This window comes from Medicago truncatula, chromosome 1, assembly GCF_003473485.1.
Source record: "Medicago truncatula cultivar Jemalong A17 chromosome 1, MtrunA17r5.0-ANR, whole genome shotgun sequence".
Taxonomy (NCBI): Eukaryota; Viridiplantae; Streptophyta; class Magnoliopsida; order Fabales; family Fabaceae; genus Medicago; species Medicago truncatula.
This window is the reverse complement of record NC_053042.1, coordinates 56,334,722-56,351,802: the sequence shown is the minus strand read 5'-3', so window position 1 is coordinate 56,351,802 and position 17,081 is coordinate 56,334,722. Positions and strand designations below refer to the sequence as shown.

The following is a 17,081-nucleotide window of genomic DNA, read 5'->3' as shown; positions in this document are numbered from 1 at the left end:
GCATAGACTTGTTGCTGCTTTGTAAAGCTCACACTGTTCCTCTGATAGAATATTGGTATAGACATTTAGTTCAAAAACAGTGAGGCACATACTTTTGCATTTTAAAGTACCGATTTCATTTTTAAGAGCAATCATTTTGGACTGAAGGGGAACTCATGGTGCAAATTACAACCCCCCACCCCTTATTTTGATACAAAATGGTACACACAAAGCCAATAACTCTTGTTGACCTCCTAAAATATATATGTATGCAATGGACTCAAAAGTATATTTAAGTATTGATGCTATAATTGCTATTGCTCAGCCAGTACTAATATTTGCGTATAAGGACTATATATTTTAAAGAATACAACAATTTGGTTTCACTGCATATTAGAGAAGAGATAAAGAATGCTTAATTCAAGAACGCAAAAACAATAAGATAACTGAAAGAACAAGACCAATCTTGACTTGACAACTGACACCAAATAAAAAACCCACATATACAGACCTGAAATCCAAAAGTATACTGCAGAAAATCTAACATGTTGGCATTCCTTGTGGGAGAAATGAAATAGGCCCTGGGCAGTTCAGGCAAGCCACTGAAATATTTGAGAGCTGAAACTGCTGCTTGCACCTAACAATAAGTTCTTGCGGGTAAGATGCCGTCACAAAACGGGAAGGAAAAAAAAGGTCTTAAATAAAGAAAGCTCAAGAACCTCGGGGAAAAAAACAATAGCATTTGTTGAAGTAGTAGCATCTATAGGGATGATGTTGTATGCAATCAGATCCTCTGTCGATGCAGAATCTGATTCCATGACCCGCTTAAGCTGGCAACAAAGATAAACAGTTTAAGAGATGCTCGAGTTCAGAAATAAATGATATAAAATATCTTGCAAAATCCCAGCTAACATACACACCTTTTTTTACATAAAAAACATCTTACTGTACTCCTCATAATTCTAATTACACCCAGAAAAAAATTAAACAGTACAATCAAAACAAAATTATTAAAAAATAACTGTAACAACAATACTAATCCTAATGAAATCAAGCATTCCATAAAACTAAACAAATACACCGTAGCAGCTTTTATTAAAAAATACAGCAAACATTGGATTGCTTCAATACAGCACTTCTATCTCCATTCCAAAATCCTTCTACAATGCAGTAACAAAAGGCTAATATAAATGCTTGCACTGTTTCTGGTAAGTAGTTTATGTTGTACTGCATAATTACTAAAAAGGGCATATATGACATTGGCTTCACTGTGATACCTCTTAGATTAGAGTCCCTACAGATTTGTGTACTCTACAAGTAGGTGTTTAACTGAACCCATAACTCAATGAAATTGAGTAGACATTTCAGAAAATATTGCACTTAGTTTTCTCTCAAATCCTGATTGTTTCATGTTTTATAATGCTTGGAAAACCCTATTCCATATAATCCCTAAAAATAAGAAAATTAAAAATCATATTAATATATTACATTTGTTCAAAGGAAGAACCCAACCTCATCAGGGATTTCTTCACTCAGTTGCTCAAGCACTGTTCCTAAAACCTTTAAGGTAGCAAAAACTCTTTTCCTCTTCACAGTCTTGCGCTCCAACCTGTATTCAGCATGAAAGACTTAATGAGAAAAGGAATAAGAATAATCAAAACAAATAGCAGGAATAAATTATATACCAATATTGAATATAATATATAATTTATGTTATAATATATAAATTTTCCAGAACAAATTCCTAAACATCAATTTCCTGGCTACACCCCCCCTGCTATCACCACTATTTAAAAAGAGAGAGAGAGAGAGAGAGAGAGAGATGAAACCCTGAATGTTAAACTAGGTAAATTATACTGAAGATAACAATCAAACTTTAATTGGACAGGTGAAATCCATCAAAAAGAAAATGTAATAGTACAAGAACAAATGTAAAAATAACAGCCGGTCACATTCTAGAACTCGCTAATTTTGGGGGCAAATAGTTACATGAAACCCGAAGGGTGGCGAAGAGGAAAAACAATATCGTCTAAACAGACACTACACACAGATTAGTCAGAAACGTACTCGCCAAGATTCCGGCTGAAAGCACCAGATTCCCTCAACTGCATTTCCTCCTCACGTAATCTATCTACATTATTCTTCTTTCTGTAACTCTTGTAGAACTCTTGTAGTCGGGCAATGTCCTGACTTCTATCTATGGTTCCAACTTCCTTTTTAGCCAGCTTTTGCTGAAAATATAAACAAAAAAGCAAAGATAAAATGAGGACACTGAATCCTTTACAATTTTAAAAACGGGCTTGATGATTTTACAGCTTAGAAATTTTATAAAACAATTACACTATATATTGTAGAGCTTGTGCCCCAAGTATCCTGATATTTAAAACTTAGTTTGATCTGAACGAAGATCCTGATAGCATTGCATTATACAGAAGCATGTATGAACTAGTTATCAAAATGACTATAAGGCAACATTCTCATGAACTAAATGAAAAGGTAAATCCTGCAATGAGATTATAAGGAAGCTAAATGATGTAAACTTTTCATGGTACGGCTTTGACAGATTGTCCAGCAAAATTCTAATATACCAACCAAGCAAGAGGAGCAACGCAGAGTCACGTCCAAATAAAAACATACTGATACTCACAATCCTAGTATCCCAATCAAAACTCTTTAGCTAGACATTCAATATATACCTTAATGACAGACATCAAACCGGTCTTGAATTGTAAAACACCTCGGCCTTCACTATTGGGGTCCAGATTTTGTGATAACGAATAGGCATGCTCACATACTGCAAAAAGTAAGAAATATTTAGAACGAAGAATGGGCATCTGGAACACTCTAGAGGATTTCAGTGGTGAAATTGAAGGGGTTTTCGTCAAAAGGACTCGTGCAGACTTCAGCATTTAACATTTTCCCTATAATCCACAGTACCACCACAGGAGAAATCTAGGAGATAATATAGAACCGAAATACTTGATATAAAATGGATAGAGATGAAGGCAAACATACATATTCTGGAAACGGTGGGATCTTCGTCTTGAATCTCATCTGCAACTCTTAAAATTTCATCAATATCTCTATTTTTAGCAAGAGCAGAAGGCACATTTCCAGCAATTCCTGCAGCAGGTCGACCATATGCATCATCGCCGGTTCTCTCCCTTCTCAAAGCAGCCCTAACTAACCGCTCCCAAAGCTCCTCAGGTCGAGACATCTGCTAACATACAAACATGCATTGAATTGAATTGAATTTGTAACATGAAATTAATTAATTATTTAAAATGGGCTTTTTAGCAGATAAGTAAAAGAATGAAGGAAGAGTTTCCACTGAATCTAACAATAATAAATCGACTAATGAACATTGATTCAGAATCCATCAAACAATACTGTTTTACAGTTGAGTAAAGTTATGATGTCAATCGCGCGTTTCAGAGTGGAGCTCCGATGCCATGGCGTAGATCGCGGTTGAATTGGTAGAAAAGAGGAGAAGAAATGGAAAAAATGAAAACCTGAACGTTCTCGGTGGTTGTGACCGCCGAGGACTAACTCCGGTAAGTGAAGTTGAATGCGTTTCCAACTCGTACGTCCAAACGCGGTTTTTTTTTTGTATGGATTTTAGGGTTTCGATTACGATGACGTCTGAGGTGTGATGATGCAGAACAAAGTGAAAGTGAAAGGAAACTCACTAAAATGAAACGAAAGAGAATGCTTTTTATTTTTATTTTATTTTTGTTTGGAGCGAAAGTGAAACGAACTCTTTGTTTTATTTTTTAATACCTCAAATTCGTCCTTAAATTTTTAAAAATCAGTTAAATTCGTCCCTGAATTTTGCGAAATATTTATTTAGTCCCTGAATTTTATAAACGTCAGATGGTCTCTCCGTCCAAAAGCTCCGTTAGTGGTGATGATGTGTTCTCTTGCGTATTGTGTTGTCCTGTACACATGTCAACAATGCAGTCACGTGTACAATGACTAATTTGATGGAACTGGTAAAAATTGCACTTTTAACTTTTGTGTTTCCAATTATACCCCTCTATGATAATGATCGATTTGATATTTATTGTCATAATTTAAGGACTAATTTAATAGATATTGTTATAATTTAAGGACTGGTATGATTGATTTTATTTGCAGGGAATGGGTACGAGGAGAAATGGCATGAGAGAACCAGTGATTTCGAATGACAAGCATAAACAAACACCACTGAGGGGTCCTGCTCCACAAAATCTAACTGCTCCTGGAGTTATTAGAGTTCCAAATCCAAATTGTTGGTCATCCGCTTCTACTCAACCCCAATACATGGAGTTTATCTCAATTCCAAGATTTCCAAAGTAGTGATGCTTGCTTAAATTATGTTTCTGGACTAGTTTAATTAATGTTTTTTTGGACTTGTTTAATTTATGCTTTTTTGGATATGTAATGACTTAAGAACGTCAAATGACTTGATGGCTATATAATGTTATTTTTTGGCTATGTAATGACTTATGAACATCAGATGTATGACTTATGATGGTTTGCAAATATTCGTCTTTTTACAATCAAAGTGTGTCTTTTACTTTTTACTTTGTTCAGCAAATATATGCACCAAGGATCACAGTGATATATGTTGTGAAAATTCAAGGACTTATTTGATGGTATTTTCACTAATTTAGGGATCGATATGATGGATAGACATGCAATAGAAAGACCAATTTGATTGAAATTTTTTGACAGAAGGGTTAAATTCATTCATTGGCAACCTCTTTTCATTACAACATTACACAGACTTGGCACAATGCAATAACATTTTAAACAACTCAATCACACAAAAATTTACAATTTTCACCATCATCCTATACAATCAAAAGACAAAATCAGTACTATTTTAACAAACCATTGACACATCACATAACCATTGTTAAACAAACCTTTGGCAGAGGGCAGACATAGAAAGGCCTTCCTGGGTTATTGACGGTGTTGGCTTTTTTTACAACATAAATTCTAGGACACCAACATTGAAGCTCTCTCACATCATCATTGTACATAGAGCTTGAAGATGAAGACCGACTGTTGTAGCTGTTTTTGCCCATACGCCCACCACCCATCATTTCTAAACATCAAATCTTCAACAATGACCACTGATTTTTGAATTTCGAATTGAATCAAAAAAATTAGGGTTTTAAGTTTTTTGAATTGAGGAAGAACTTTTGCATCAATTCATGGAAGAAATTTTGGGGATTTTGAACTCTATGTGACTAATTATAACATTAGGGTTACAAATTTATATATTTGGGGAAGAAAGAGTCGTTCATGAGAAAGAGGAGAAAGTGTTGTTGGAAATTTTGCAATTTTCTGAAAATCAATCAATCTGTTCCTTGGCAATTTTCTGAAAATCAATCAATTTGGTCATTAGAAATTTTCTGAAAATCAATCAATTTGGTCCCTGCTTGTGTGGCATCTGACGTGGTAAGTTTTGTAAGAAGTTAACGGTACATGTCACCTCCGTTAATATACCAACTTAACGGAGGGACTGATTTGATGAACATTTTGTAAATTTGAGGACTAAATATATATTTCGCAAAATTCAGGGACGAATTTGGCTGATTTTTGAAAATTCAAGGACGAATTTGAGGTATTAGTCTTCAAAAAAAAATATATATATATATTCCTTCAATATAAATATATTTTATCTTATATATAAATGTTCTAAGTCTTTTAGACAACTTTTTTGAAACCAAAAAAGTTTTTGTAGATTTCTTTGCTAATTTTTCGCATTTTTTAAATTATCTCTTATTTTATTATATCTTATATATAAAAGTTCTTAAGTCTCTTAGATAACTTTTTGAAGCTAAAAAATTTATTGCAAATTTCATTCCTAATCTTTTTCTATTCCTAATCTTATAAAAGTTCTTAAATCTCACAACTTTTTGAAGCCAGCAAGATTGTTGCAATTTTCGTTCCTAATTTTCTGCTTTTTTTTTTTTTTTTTAAATTATGGCATATCTTATCTTATATATAAAGGTTATTAAGTCTCTCAAACAACTTTTTGGATGCAAAAAAGTTGTTGAAGTTTAAATTTCTTCGTGAGTTTTATTATTTGTCTCTTGGTAGCATTATCAAAGATTTTTTTCATAACAAGGATTAGACTAGGGGTTAGCCTTAATCCATATCAATGATATTTTCATAATCAGGATTGGACCAAGGGTCAATCCTAATCCATTATCTTTTTACTTTAGTTTTTGATGTACTTGCAAACACATCCAACAACTAGCACCAAAATGTATAAATTTTGTAGATGACGTAGTCTTAATTAGAGAGTCGATGGAGGGATTGAATGGGATGTTGGAGACAAGTCTTGGAAGCGTACGAATTTCGTTTGAGTAAAAGCAATACATAATATATGTAGTGTAATTTCAATAAAAGGCGAAGTAGTTCGACCTTAGAGGTGAAAGTTGGAGATCATATCATACAAGTTACACAATTTAAATATATTGGGTTGATTCTTTCAACAACAAAAATCTTGGGTTTATGGTACAAAATGACAGAGAGATAAAAGCATATGTAAATTATCGTATTCAAGTTGAATTGTTGAAATGAAGAAGAGCCTCAGATGCTTTTTGTTATACAAATGCACTGTTTAAGTTGAAGTGAAAAAATACCAGACAATTGTCAGAACAACGGTGTATTATGGAACAGAGTATTGGGTGTAACGCCCTCTCTAATTATTTGATTATTTTAAATGAGTTTAGAATATACTTATATGATTTGTGTGATTTATATGATTTATTTTGATGAGTGATATTTTGTTATGATATATGTTATATATTTATTAATATAATATATATGTTATTTGATTTAGAAATATATATGTTATTTGATTTAGAAATATATATATATATGCTATTTGATTTAAAAATATAATATATGTTATTTGATTTAGGAATGTATATATGTCATTTGTTATAGAAATATATACACGATTTGTTGCAGAAATAAATGCGATTTGTTATAGAAATAAATGTTATTTATTGTAGAAATATATATAATCTGTTATAGAAATATGTATGATTTGTTATGGAAATAAATATATATATATATATATATATATATATATATGTTATAGAGATATAATTGTTATTTATTATTGTTATAGAAACATTTTATATATATATATATTGGGATAGAATATTAATATTTGGATTTAAGAAGAATCGGAAATTAGGTCAAATTGATAGAATTGATGATTAAACGGTGGAAACTTGTTAAAAAGATGTAGAAACTGTCCTTAGACCTTAGATAATGATTTAGATGAATTCTGGAATTGAAATTAGGCTTAGAACCTTGTTAGATGATGATTTTCGTGTAGAAAGCGCATCATGTCCGAGCCTAGATTCATCGCTCGCCACGGCGAGCTATGATCCTCGCCTCGCGAGCCTTCCCCTTCGCCTCGCGAGTGTTTTGGTATTGCTCGCCATTGCGAGCAACCTTACTCGCCATAGCGAGCTAAGGCAGAGAGCATGTTAGATTTTGTGTTTCGACCTTTTGAGTTGAACCTTAGATGCCTTTGAGTACCTTTAGGTGCCTACTATTGATTAGAGAATGATTTAGAATGAGATTGAACCTAGAACAACCTTAGTTGGAAAGTTGGCTTGTACTCGCCACGGCGAGCAGATGCTCTCGCCTCGCGAGCACTTCCAGAATTGAGTGTTTTTAGTGCATTATGAGACTTGAGTTGCTTGGATTGGTTAGAAATGAACTTTAGGTACATAGTGTGACCTATTAAAGATAATGATTGTGAATTGTGAAGCTATATTGAAATGCTAAGTGTTTATAATGTGATTTATTGATTGATTGCATTACTTGAATTATTATTGAATGATCAGGAAGTTGTTGAAAATGAATTGGTATTAAGCTGTTGATATAATCTGATTATGCTGTTATTGTTATTTAACTAAGTTACATGAGTTGTTGTTGATTATCATTCGATATTGTTATATCCTGAGATGTTTATGTGTCGCCTATGTTGCTGTTGTTGGTTATGTGAAATATTTATACGCCTTATGTGGAAGATGTTTGATGTTTAAGTTGTTGATGCTTCACATTAATATTGTTATGTTGTGAATTGCAATTGATATATTGATATCTCTCTATTGTTGTGTGATTTGACTGTGCTACTGCTGTTATTTAACTAAGTGCATGATGTCTATATATATATTATGAAATGATGACGTTTAGCTCCAAATTATTGGATGCATGATGATATGTTGATTACGATGATTACGGTGTTTTGTTGTTAAGAGTCCATGCATAGCATTTCATTGAGCTTTGTCCTCACCACGATTAGGAGCTTTGTCCTCCGCACGTTTTAGGAGCTTTGTCCTCCGCACGATAAAAGTATATTAATACTTATGATGACGATTGGTACCACATGCATATAAGTGTCTAAGTTGCATTGTCGCATATGTCGAGTCAATGTCGTTGTTGATGAATTATCATCCATGAGTTGTTAAGTTGTCGATGAATTATCATCCATGAGTTTGTCGAGTTGTGTTCTACCCATGTGTTGTTAAAGAAGTACCTACGAAGATTATACGATGTGAATTATATGATGTTGACTAAAATATTGCTACTCCCTCCGTAATTTTTTATAAGCAAAATTGACCAAATCACATATTTTAAGAAATGATGTCTTTGTCATTTAATTTAAGCCAAAATACCTTATTTGCCCTTATGAATTCTGATTTTCTGTAACCGTTGATGTTCTCACCACATTAATTAAGGTGCTTGGTTATTTTTCATGTTCTTTCATTGAAGAGAGGAAACACGTTGCTCAATAATACACCAAAATTCAAGCCAAAATTTATTTGCCTCTTCAACTTCCAAAACTGCTTTACTCCTATAAAAAATTGGCGCAAATTTTTCAAGCTTTTCTTTCATTTTATAAAAAAATTGGCGGTAACAAAATGGCACACTAATTCATCTGAAATTTAAATTTAGAAACTGGAGTGTCACTTTGATTTCTATAAATTGAAGGTAAAAAATGCAAGAAAATTGGAGCTTCACATTGTTAATTCAAGATGACTCTTGATATTGATTTAAACACCCCTTTGAATGATTTGAACACATTTAACCACCTCTCAAATGAGCCTCTCAATATTGATTTGAATATCCCTTTGAATGACTTGAACACATCTAACCACTCTCAAATGAGCCTCTCAATATTGATTTGAACATCTCTTTAAATGACTTGAACACTTCTAACCACCTCTCAAACGTGCCTCTTAATATTGATCTGAACATTCCTTTGAATGATTTGAGCACCTCTAACCACCTCTCAAATGTACCTTTAGAGATTAGTTTGAACATCCCCTGCAGTGTTTTGAACACTTCTAATTTGAATGCTACTTATTCAAGCAATGATTTATTCGACTATCTATCAGATGAAGAAGAAGATATTGGATTTGAGTCTGAAGATAGCGTCTCCGAAGATGAAGAAGATGTAGCTGAACTTTTTTACAATAACATCGAAGAAGATATAGGTACATGGAGTTTTTTTTTTCATTTTGTGAATGTTTATTTATATTAGTTTTGCACTTGTCTTTATTATATTGTGCCACTTTTTGCACTCAATATTCTCCACGTTTTATATGAACTGCATGTATATGACGTAGGAGTACACGTTTTGTTGCAACATGGTTACATGTACTCCACCTTGTTATTCTTTTTTATCAATGGACCATGAAATTTATGGCATGCTACTACTCCTGTCAAAGTGTCAAATGTCAATGGCATGCAATTTTATGTACTGAAACCAATTTCTATTTTTATATTTTTTATAACTATTTTGATTTTATATTTAATGAAACAGGAAACAACATTCATAGTGAGCCACAATCTAAAAGAAAGCGAACTTTTTTAGACAACTATCAGCGGCAAAATATTTGTGAGGTTTTGATCAATTCAAGCTCTGGTAGAAAAATTAATAAGGGGGTTGTTAAACGGTTGTCTTCTTCCTATCAAGTATCCGTAGATGTTATTTATGCGATTTGGAGGCAAAAAATTGAAACAAGTGATGTTTGTCACAAGAAAACAAAATGTGGTCGGAAAAAAAAAGTCATAGGTATCGAAAAAATACGTGAAATACCGCTACACAAACGTAGCAGTCTTCGATCTCTAGCAGAAGCATTAGAGTGTACCACTGGACAACTAATGAGGTTAATAAAAAAAGGTGTTTTGCGTCGGCATTCAAGTGCACTAAAACCACACATGACAGATGATAATATGAAAGCTCGTCTTAGATTTTGTTTGTCCATGTTGGAGGAAAGTAGCATTCCATTTGAGCCAAAGTTTAAGTCAATGCACAATGTTATTCACATAGATGAAAAGTGGTTCTCTGTGACCAAAAAATCTCAGAATTATTACCTTCTTGCAGATGAGGATGATCCATACCGTCCATGCAAAAACAAAAATTATCTAATGAAGGTCATGTTTATAGTTGCAGTGGCTAGACCTAGGTTTGATTATGCAGGTCATGAAACATGGTCGGGAAAAATTGGAGTGTGGCCTCTAGTTGAAAAAGTGCCTGCAAGAAGGTCCAGTGTCAATAGACCCGCAGGGACACTCGAAACAAAACCAATCGGTTCTATTACTAGAGAAGTTAGTCGAATGTACTTAAGAGACAAGATTTTACCGGCCGTCAAAGAAAAAGTGCCACCAGAACTTGCATCGGAAACAATTTACATTCAACAAGATAATGCACCGTGTCATGTTTCTGTTGATGACGAAGAATTTCAAGCAGCGGCTTCTGAAGGTGGATTTGACATCCGTTTGATTAATCAGCCACCTAATTCTCCTGATTTAAATGTATTGGATTTGGGATTTTTTGCAGCCATTCAAGCATTACAACAAAAGAAAGTGACAAGGACGGTTGATGAACTTATTCAAGCAGTGCAAACTTCGTTTGATGAATTTTCTAGTGTGGATTCAAACAAAATATTTCTTACACTTCAGTCGTGCATGATTGAAATCATGAAGGTTAAAGGGTCCAATAAATACAAGACTCCTCATATGAAGAAAGATGTCATGCTTAGACAAGCTACACTACCCACTACACTAAATTGCGATCAAGAATTGGTTGCTGAAATTAGTGAACTCTTGCAGGGTATGGAGTGAATGACTTGTGGAGTTCAAGAATTATTCATGTCACGTAACCATTTTTGTGTTTTATGCATTGTACGTGGCGTATTTTATTCTCATATCTCGTAGCTATCTTTTGTGTTTTATGCATTGTGTACGTCAAGTATTTTATTCAATAGAAAGCAATTTTGTTTTTGGTGATAGAAACTTCTTTATATTATTTTATGAAAGGCAAAAAAAAAAAAGGAAATATTAAAGTAACCGATTGGCATAAGCTAGTACATGGATAAAGACAAAAAAGAGTACTTCACGTTGCTTCTCCAAATTGTTAACATAAGCTAGTACATTAGGGGATAAAGACAAAAAATAAAAGCAGCAGCAAAAGTTGTAGTTTTTCACTTGTTCTTATCATTGTCGAACAAAATCATGGAAACCCAGCTATATAAATCTTCAGCATATCATGAACCCATTTCTTTAACTTTTCATTTTTCTGAACCTCATCCTTTTCATGGTTTGCCAACTCCTCTTCAATCTCATTTTCAACATTCACGTTGGGCATTTTGTTTAGATCTAAATCAAGTTCAGCTTCAGCAGCACCTTCAACTGGATTAAGAACTTCATTAACATCATCAGCTTCAGCAGCACCTTCACTTTCATTAGGAATTTCGTTAAGATCAAAGTTGTGTTTGAAGCTTCTTTCTCCACCTTCAACATGATGGTGAGAATTCACTTCACCCTCAACATTTTGAATCTGTTCAACCTCCCCATCTTTCTCTAGCGAGTCTTCAACAATTCGATTCAGCAGATCCTCAGAATCTGAGTCAATTCCCAAACTAAAAGATGGTGCTTTTATAGCCATTTTCTTGAAAGCCATTTTCTTGAATTATGCAGAAGAATAGAAGGAACACTAAGTTTCTCTCTGAACAGCCTTTTTATAATAAGTGGAAGAAAACATTGGCTTGGGCTTCGTGGAGTTACTATAGAGGGAGAGGAGTATAGAGAGCCGTTTCAGTTTTTCAATACATTCATTAAAACCTGGTTTGGAGAATTGCATTCGCGTGGAAAACTGTGATGGAAATTGGAGTATTAAACTAAGGGCATTTTTGGTATATTAGCCTTAAATATGATGAAAAAAGTCAATTTTGCTTATATTTTGTCACAAGTAAGATAGTTGAATTTTGCTTATATTTCGATACGGAGGGAGTATGAAAAAAGTCAATTTTGCTTATAAATTGGAGTATGTTGTTTAACATGTTGATTATGATATTGTTATGTTGCTACGTTGTTTAAGATATTGATTATGATATTGTTATGTTGCTATGTTGTTTAACATGTTGATTATGATACTGTTATGTTGCTACGTTGTTTAAGATATTGATTATGATATTTTTACGTTGCTATGTTGTTTAAGATAATGATTATGATATTGTTAAGTTGTTATGATGTTGTGTATAATTGTTACTATTAAGTGATGAATATGTTGTTCTATATATGATTAGTATTATTAAGTGAATATTATGTTATGTTATTGATGATGATCGAATGTTGTGATTACTTGGTAATTGTTTATCAAAGATGCTATGATGTTTAAGATGTTTATGTTGAAGATTTATGATGTTGATTTTGGTGTTAGTATGTGTTGATTATATTTTCATAAGATGATGAATACGTTGTTGTTATATTAATACAAGAAGATGAATATGTTGTTGTTATATTATTATATTATGAAGAGATGATGTATATATAATAATAATTATTATTATTAAGTGAATATCATGTTATGTTGTTGTTATATTATTATATTATGACGAGATGATGTATATATAATTATTATTATTATTAAGTGAATATCATGCTATGTTGTTATTATATTATTATATTATGACGAGATAATGTATATATAATTATTATTATTATTAAGTGAATATCATGTTACGTTGTTGTTATATTATTATAAGAAGATGTTTATGTTATGATGTAGATAATTATTACTATTAATAAGAGATGATTATATTGTGTTGTTTTAAAGTTATTAGTGATGATGATTACATGATGATATCTATGAGTTGTTAAGTGTACTTGATGATGTTTATGTTAAATTGATAAGTTATTTTTTATTAATGAATTGATAATGAGATGTTTGATGAATAATTATTATTATGAATTAATGATGTTGTTATGTTGTATATGAATTAGGATTAAGATGTTGCTATGCTATATATGAACTATGACTATGATGTGATGATCTATGTTTGTTACGATTTGGTTAATATGTGTTAAATGATAATTAGAAGTTGATTGAGTTATTAAGAATTATTACATGAAGAATTATTATTACTAATAGATGAAGTTATTTGTGTTGTTAAATATAATTATTGAATTATATGCTTGATATTATTGTTTTGTGAAATCTCACCCCTTCTGCTGGAAAATGTTGCTCTTCGTATGAGTAACTTGCAGGTATTAATGATTAGTAGGAGTGGTGGCTCAAGTGTCTTTAGGTGCTCTGATACGTAACGGGATGAGAATTTGTTATTGCTTTCTATTCCTTACGTATTGTTTCTGAAGAGTTATGACTATGTTTTTAGAATGGATTTTTATGACATAATTGTAAAGAGGCTTTAGTGCCAAAGACTGTTTTGATTATTGAATAATTTCCGCTGCGAAGTATTAAAGACTTTTTAGTTATTGAATTTTAAAGGATAAATAGTTATTTATACAGTTTATGATTTTAAGAAAAGAATGTGACATTCCGTTTAGGTGAATTACTCTGATTAAATAAATGAAATTTTCACGTTGGGAAAACGGGGTGTTACGTTGGGCAGTTAAGAACCGACACGAGAATAAAGTAAGTGTGTGGAGATGAGGATGTTGCGTTGAATGTGCGGTAAGACTAGATGTGATAAGACTAGAAATGACAACATTGTAGAGATAGTTGAGATAACACCTATAGTATAAATACTGTTGAAAATAAGTTTAAGTGCTTTGGACATGTAGAGAGAAAACTTGTAGATTCTATAGTACGAATAGTATATCAAATAGAGGATAGTCATATTACAAGAGGTATAAGAAGACCCAGAGGAACCATAAGAGAAAACTATTATGAAAGATTTATAGATTAATGAATTGTATATAAATATGGTTTATGATAGAACAATATGACATATTTTGGTCCATGTAGTCAACCTCGCTTAGTGGGATGGTGTTTGGTTGTTGTTGTTGTCGTTGTTGTCTTTTGTAAGCATTAACTCATGCTCAACAACAACTATTATTTCATTTCATGATCAACTACCACATATATTAGTCAATGAGACAATAAAAAAATATTACCGTGTGCGTGTGTTAACTCTGACCAACAAAAATATGAAGGTTCAAGTAGCAAGTATGTACATTTTCACCTGGACAAAAATATTACTTATGTTAGAGAAATTGTATTTCTACGACTATTTTGTGACAACTTTTTTAACAATTCTCTCTTGTACTTTCATCGTGATATTAAAGTGTGTCTGTCTAGGTTTTTTTTTTCTTAATTTTTTTTTGTTGTCATTTTAGAGTGTTTGTTTAGAATTTTCAAAAATATTATTTTTGGTTGACTACTCTTAAATAAAAAAAACCATTAGGATTAACTTTTCGCGCGCCCTGCAAAATTTTCAAAAATACCCCTGGTCCAGATTATATAATCCGGATCAGATTGTTAGTGATTTCCGGAAAATTAAATTCGGACCAGATATTATGCGCTTTTTGGTGTCTTTCTTTGATGTCAAGGGTCTCTGTTGACCGTTATATGAACCCACACAAGCTGCAATGTTATTGCAGGGTTCATATGAACAGACAACAATGACCATAACACCTCCGACACCCCTAAAAAACTAAACATTTGAATAAAATGGAGGAAAAGAGGTGAAGTGAAGAATGAAGACATTTGTTGAAGATGGAAGCCTATTTATAGCCTAAAACAAGTCCTAGGTCATTAATACAATCAATGAAAACGTGTTAGTGGTTGTAACCGTCTAAACCCACATTAATGGCTTTTTTCAAAAGAATCTAGTGCTGAAGCTTACCGGATTTTACATTCCGGAATGTCCTTAGCCCTACAAGAAGTGCCAACTTTTCTCTCGTTCACCATTATCGCATTAATTCGGAAAATATATTCCGGAAAACATATGTGCATCCGGATTGTCTATTCCATAATGCATCAGTCATGGCCGGTGGTCTGCACCACACGTTTTTGTCGGTGGTCAGGTAAAAAAAAACGCGTTTTACCACGTTTTTTGACTGCATTTATGGCCTCCCAACCGTTTTTGACCCACCCCTCCCTGTAAATAACCTTTCAAACCCCACCAGTTCTCACCATCATCTCCCACCCTCTCCTCCCCTTCTTCCTTCTACAACCATGGTTTTCCATCGTTGGCCTTTCATAGATAAGGACCTCGTTGAAAACTTTCAGGGTTTGTATGAACGGTCAATGAGGATAGAACCGCGCTGCAACGAAGTGCGGTTCATCTGAGGGTCATGTGGGTCAGTGTGGTTCTTAGCTTGGCCTGTTTGGGCGTAAGTTTGAGCACCCTCCACCTCCCTCAGGGGCATTGTTTTCTTCTTCCCACCCCCCTCTTCCCTCCTCCCCCGGTTTTCCTCCAATAGAGAACCTACTGCTATGTCCTATCACATAGCAGTGGTTAGGATCTTAGGAGATTATAATTAGGCTCTTAGGAGATTAGAAATAGATTTAGGATCTTATGTAATAAGTTTGAAAATTATTGTAATGTATTGTTCATATATTAATAAAATTAGTTATTTTTATGTTTGTGTCTTTTTATTTATGTTTTTTATTTTATTCGCATTTTATTTTACGAATTGTAAAGTTTAAAATTGCAAAAGTTCTGATAAAACATTATACCGAATTTTCAAATTCGGAAATATCTGCAAAATTCTAATAATGCAATCCTGAACACGAAATCCGAACCAGGGGTAAAATTGGAAAAATAGGGCGCGCGAGGAAAAGTAAATCTCAAACCTTTTTTTAAGCTAAACAAAACACACTCTTAGTCTCTCTCTAGTACATTGGTTTTCTTGTTAATACATATATTTCTTTTTTATATGTTTGCTTATTTTTACGTTGTCTTAAAAAATAGTTGTTCAAATAACATATATTTCCTTGTGTTAAAGTTATGTGTGATGAAAATATGGGGATAAAATTGGAAAATCCAAATATTATATTATGTGAGTCTTTTCTCTGGAATGAGTGGATTACAAAATTGTGATTCACACCATTTTTTTATAGTTGACTTTCATAGTTAGATATTCCAAACAAGATAAATATCTGGATCAATGAGTTTTTGCGGCCAATTCCTCTATTTTCTTTGGCAAATTGCAATAACCTCCTGTAAAGTCTTATAGAATAACACTTTCACCCCCCTTTAATTTTTAAAAAACACCCACCTCCCTTATACATTAATGGTGTTTGCCTCATCACTGAAATTGCATCATTTAGACATTACTCCCATGACATACAAAGAAATTCAACGTCAAATATTATTTATCTCTTAGGGTGTGTTTGTTTCAAGTTATAATTGTTGATTCCTGGGAATAAAATGATAGGAATGTATATGTCTATGTTTGTTACAAGTTTACTAAATTTTATTCTCGGGTATAAAATGTTCCTGGGAATAGAAAAAATTTCTCAAAGAAAAGGGTGGGAATAAAGTTCCCATGGAGATGAGAATAAATTCATAAATAGTTTACCTATTATAATTCCTATTTTTATGGTTCCTAGGAATATTATAAAGCTAACCAAACATATTTTTCCTAAATTCCTTGGAATAAAATTCTCATCTTTATATTCCAAGGAATGTTATTCCTAGAAATAAATTTGGTAAACTTGAAACAAACACACCCTTACTTCATTAATCCAAAAAAGCAAATATTATACAAAGAACAACACCGAACATAATTCATATTATTATGTGAAAATGATGAATTGGTTA

At 32.7% G+C, this 17,081-nt stretch overlaps 2 protein-coding genes across 4 annotated transcripts in view; one reads left to right on the top strand and one right to left on the bottom strand.

The window, feature by feature from the left end:
* The window catches only part of LOC11419593 (callose synthase 9), a 42,689-nt gene extending 39,007 nt beyond the window's left edge, over window positions 1-3,682 (bottom strand). Inside the window, exons 1-7 of one of the 3 annotated variants that reach the window (XM_013615050.3) lie at window positions 3,378-3,682; window positions 2,995-3,196; window positions 2,676-2,773; window positions 2,047-2,210; window positions 1,492-1,588; window positions 699-809; window positions 491-616 (exon numbers count right to left, since the gene is read on the bottom strand). In XM_013615050.3, the coding sequence (XP_013470504.1) occupies window positions 491-616; window positions 699-809; window positions 1,492-1,588; window positions 2,047-2,210; window positions 2,676-2,773; window positions 2,995-3,196 (798 nt within the window). In that variant the 5' untranslated portion in view covers window positions 3,378-3,682. Of the gene's footprint in view, window positions 1-490; window positions 617-698; window positions 810-1,491; window positions 1,589-2,046; window positions 2,211-2,675; window positions 2,774-2,994; window positions 3,200-3,377 lie in introns of all 3 variants that reach the window. The other 2 variants (XM_024773197.2, XM_024773209.2) reach the window with 2 other exon arrangements.
* A 268-nt stretch (window positions 3,683-3,950) lies between these two features.
* LOC112418694 (uncharacterized) lies at window positions 3,951-11,133 on the top strand. Its single transcript, XM_024775177.1, has 4 exons — window positions 3,951-3,971; window positions 4,117-4,249; window positions 9,402-9,500; window positions 9,830-11,133. Exons 1-4 carry the CDS (start codon window positions 3,951-3,953, stop codon window positions 11,131-11,133), a joined length of 1,557 nt encoding a protein of 518 aa, XP_024630945.1.
* Window positions 11,134-17,081: the final 5,948 nt, after the last annotated feature.

What these genes read in the sequence shown, in the direction of transcription:
- LOC112418694 (XM_024775177.1), top strand. Translation starts at nt 3,951, where the DNA reads ATGACTAATTTGATGGAACTG. An exon ending in TGACTAATTTGATGGAACTG is followed by an intron (nt 3,972 to 4,116) that starts GTAAAAATTGCA and finishes TTTTATTTGCAG; the next exon opens with GGAATGGGTACGAGGAGAAA. An exon ending in TAGAGTTCCAAATCCAAATT is followed by an intron (nt 4,250 to 9,401) that starts GTTGGTCATCCG and finishes ACTATCTATCAG; the next exon opens with ATGAAGAAGAAGATATTGGA.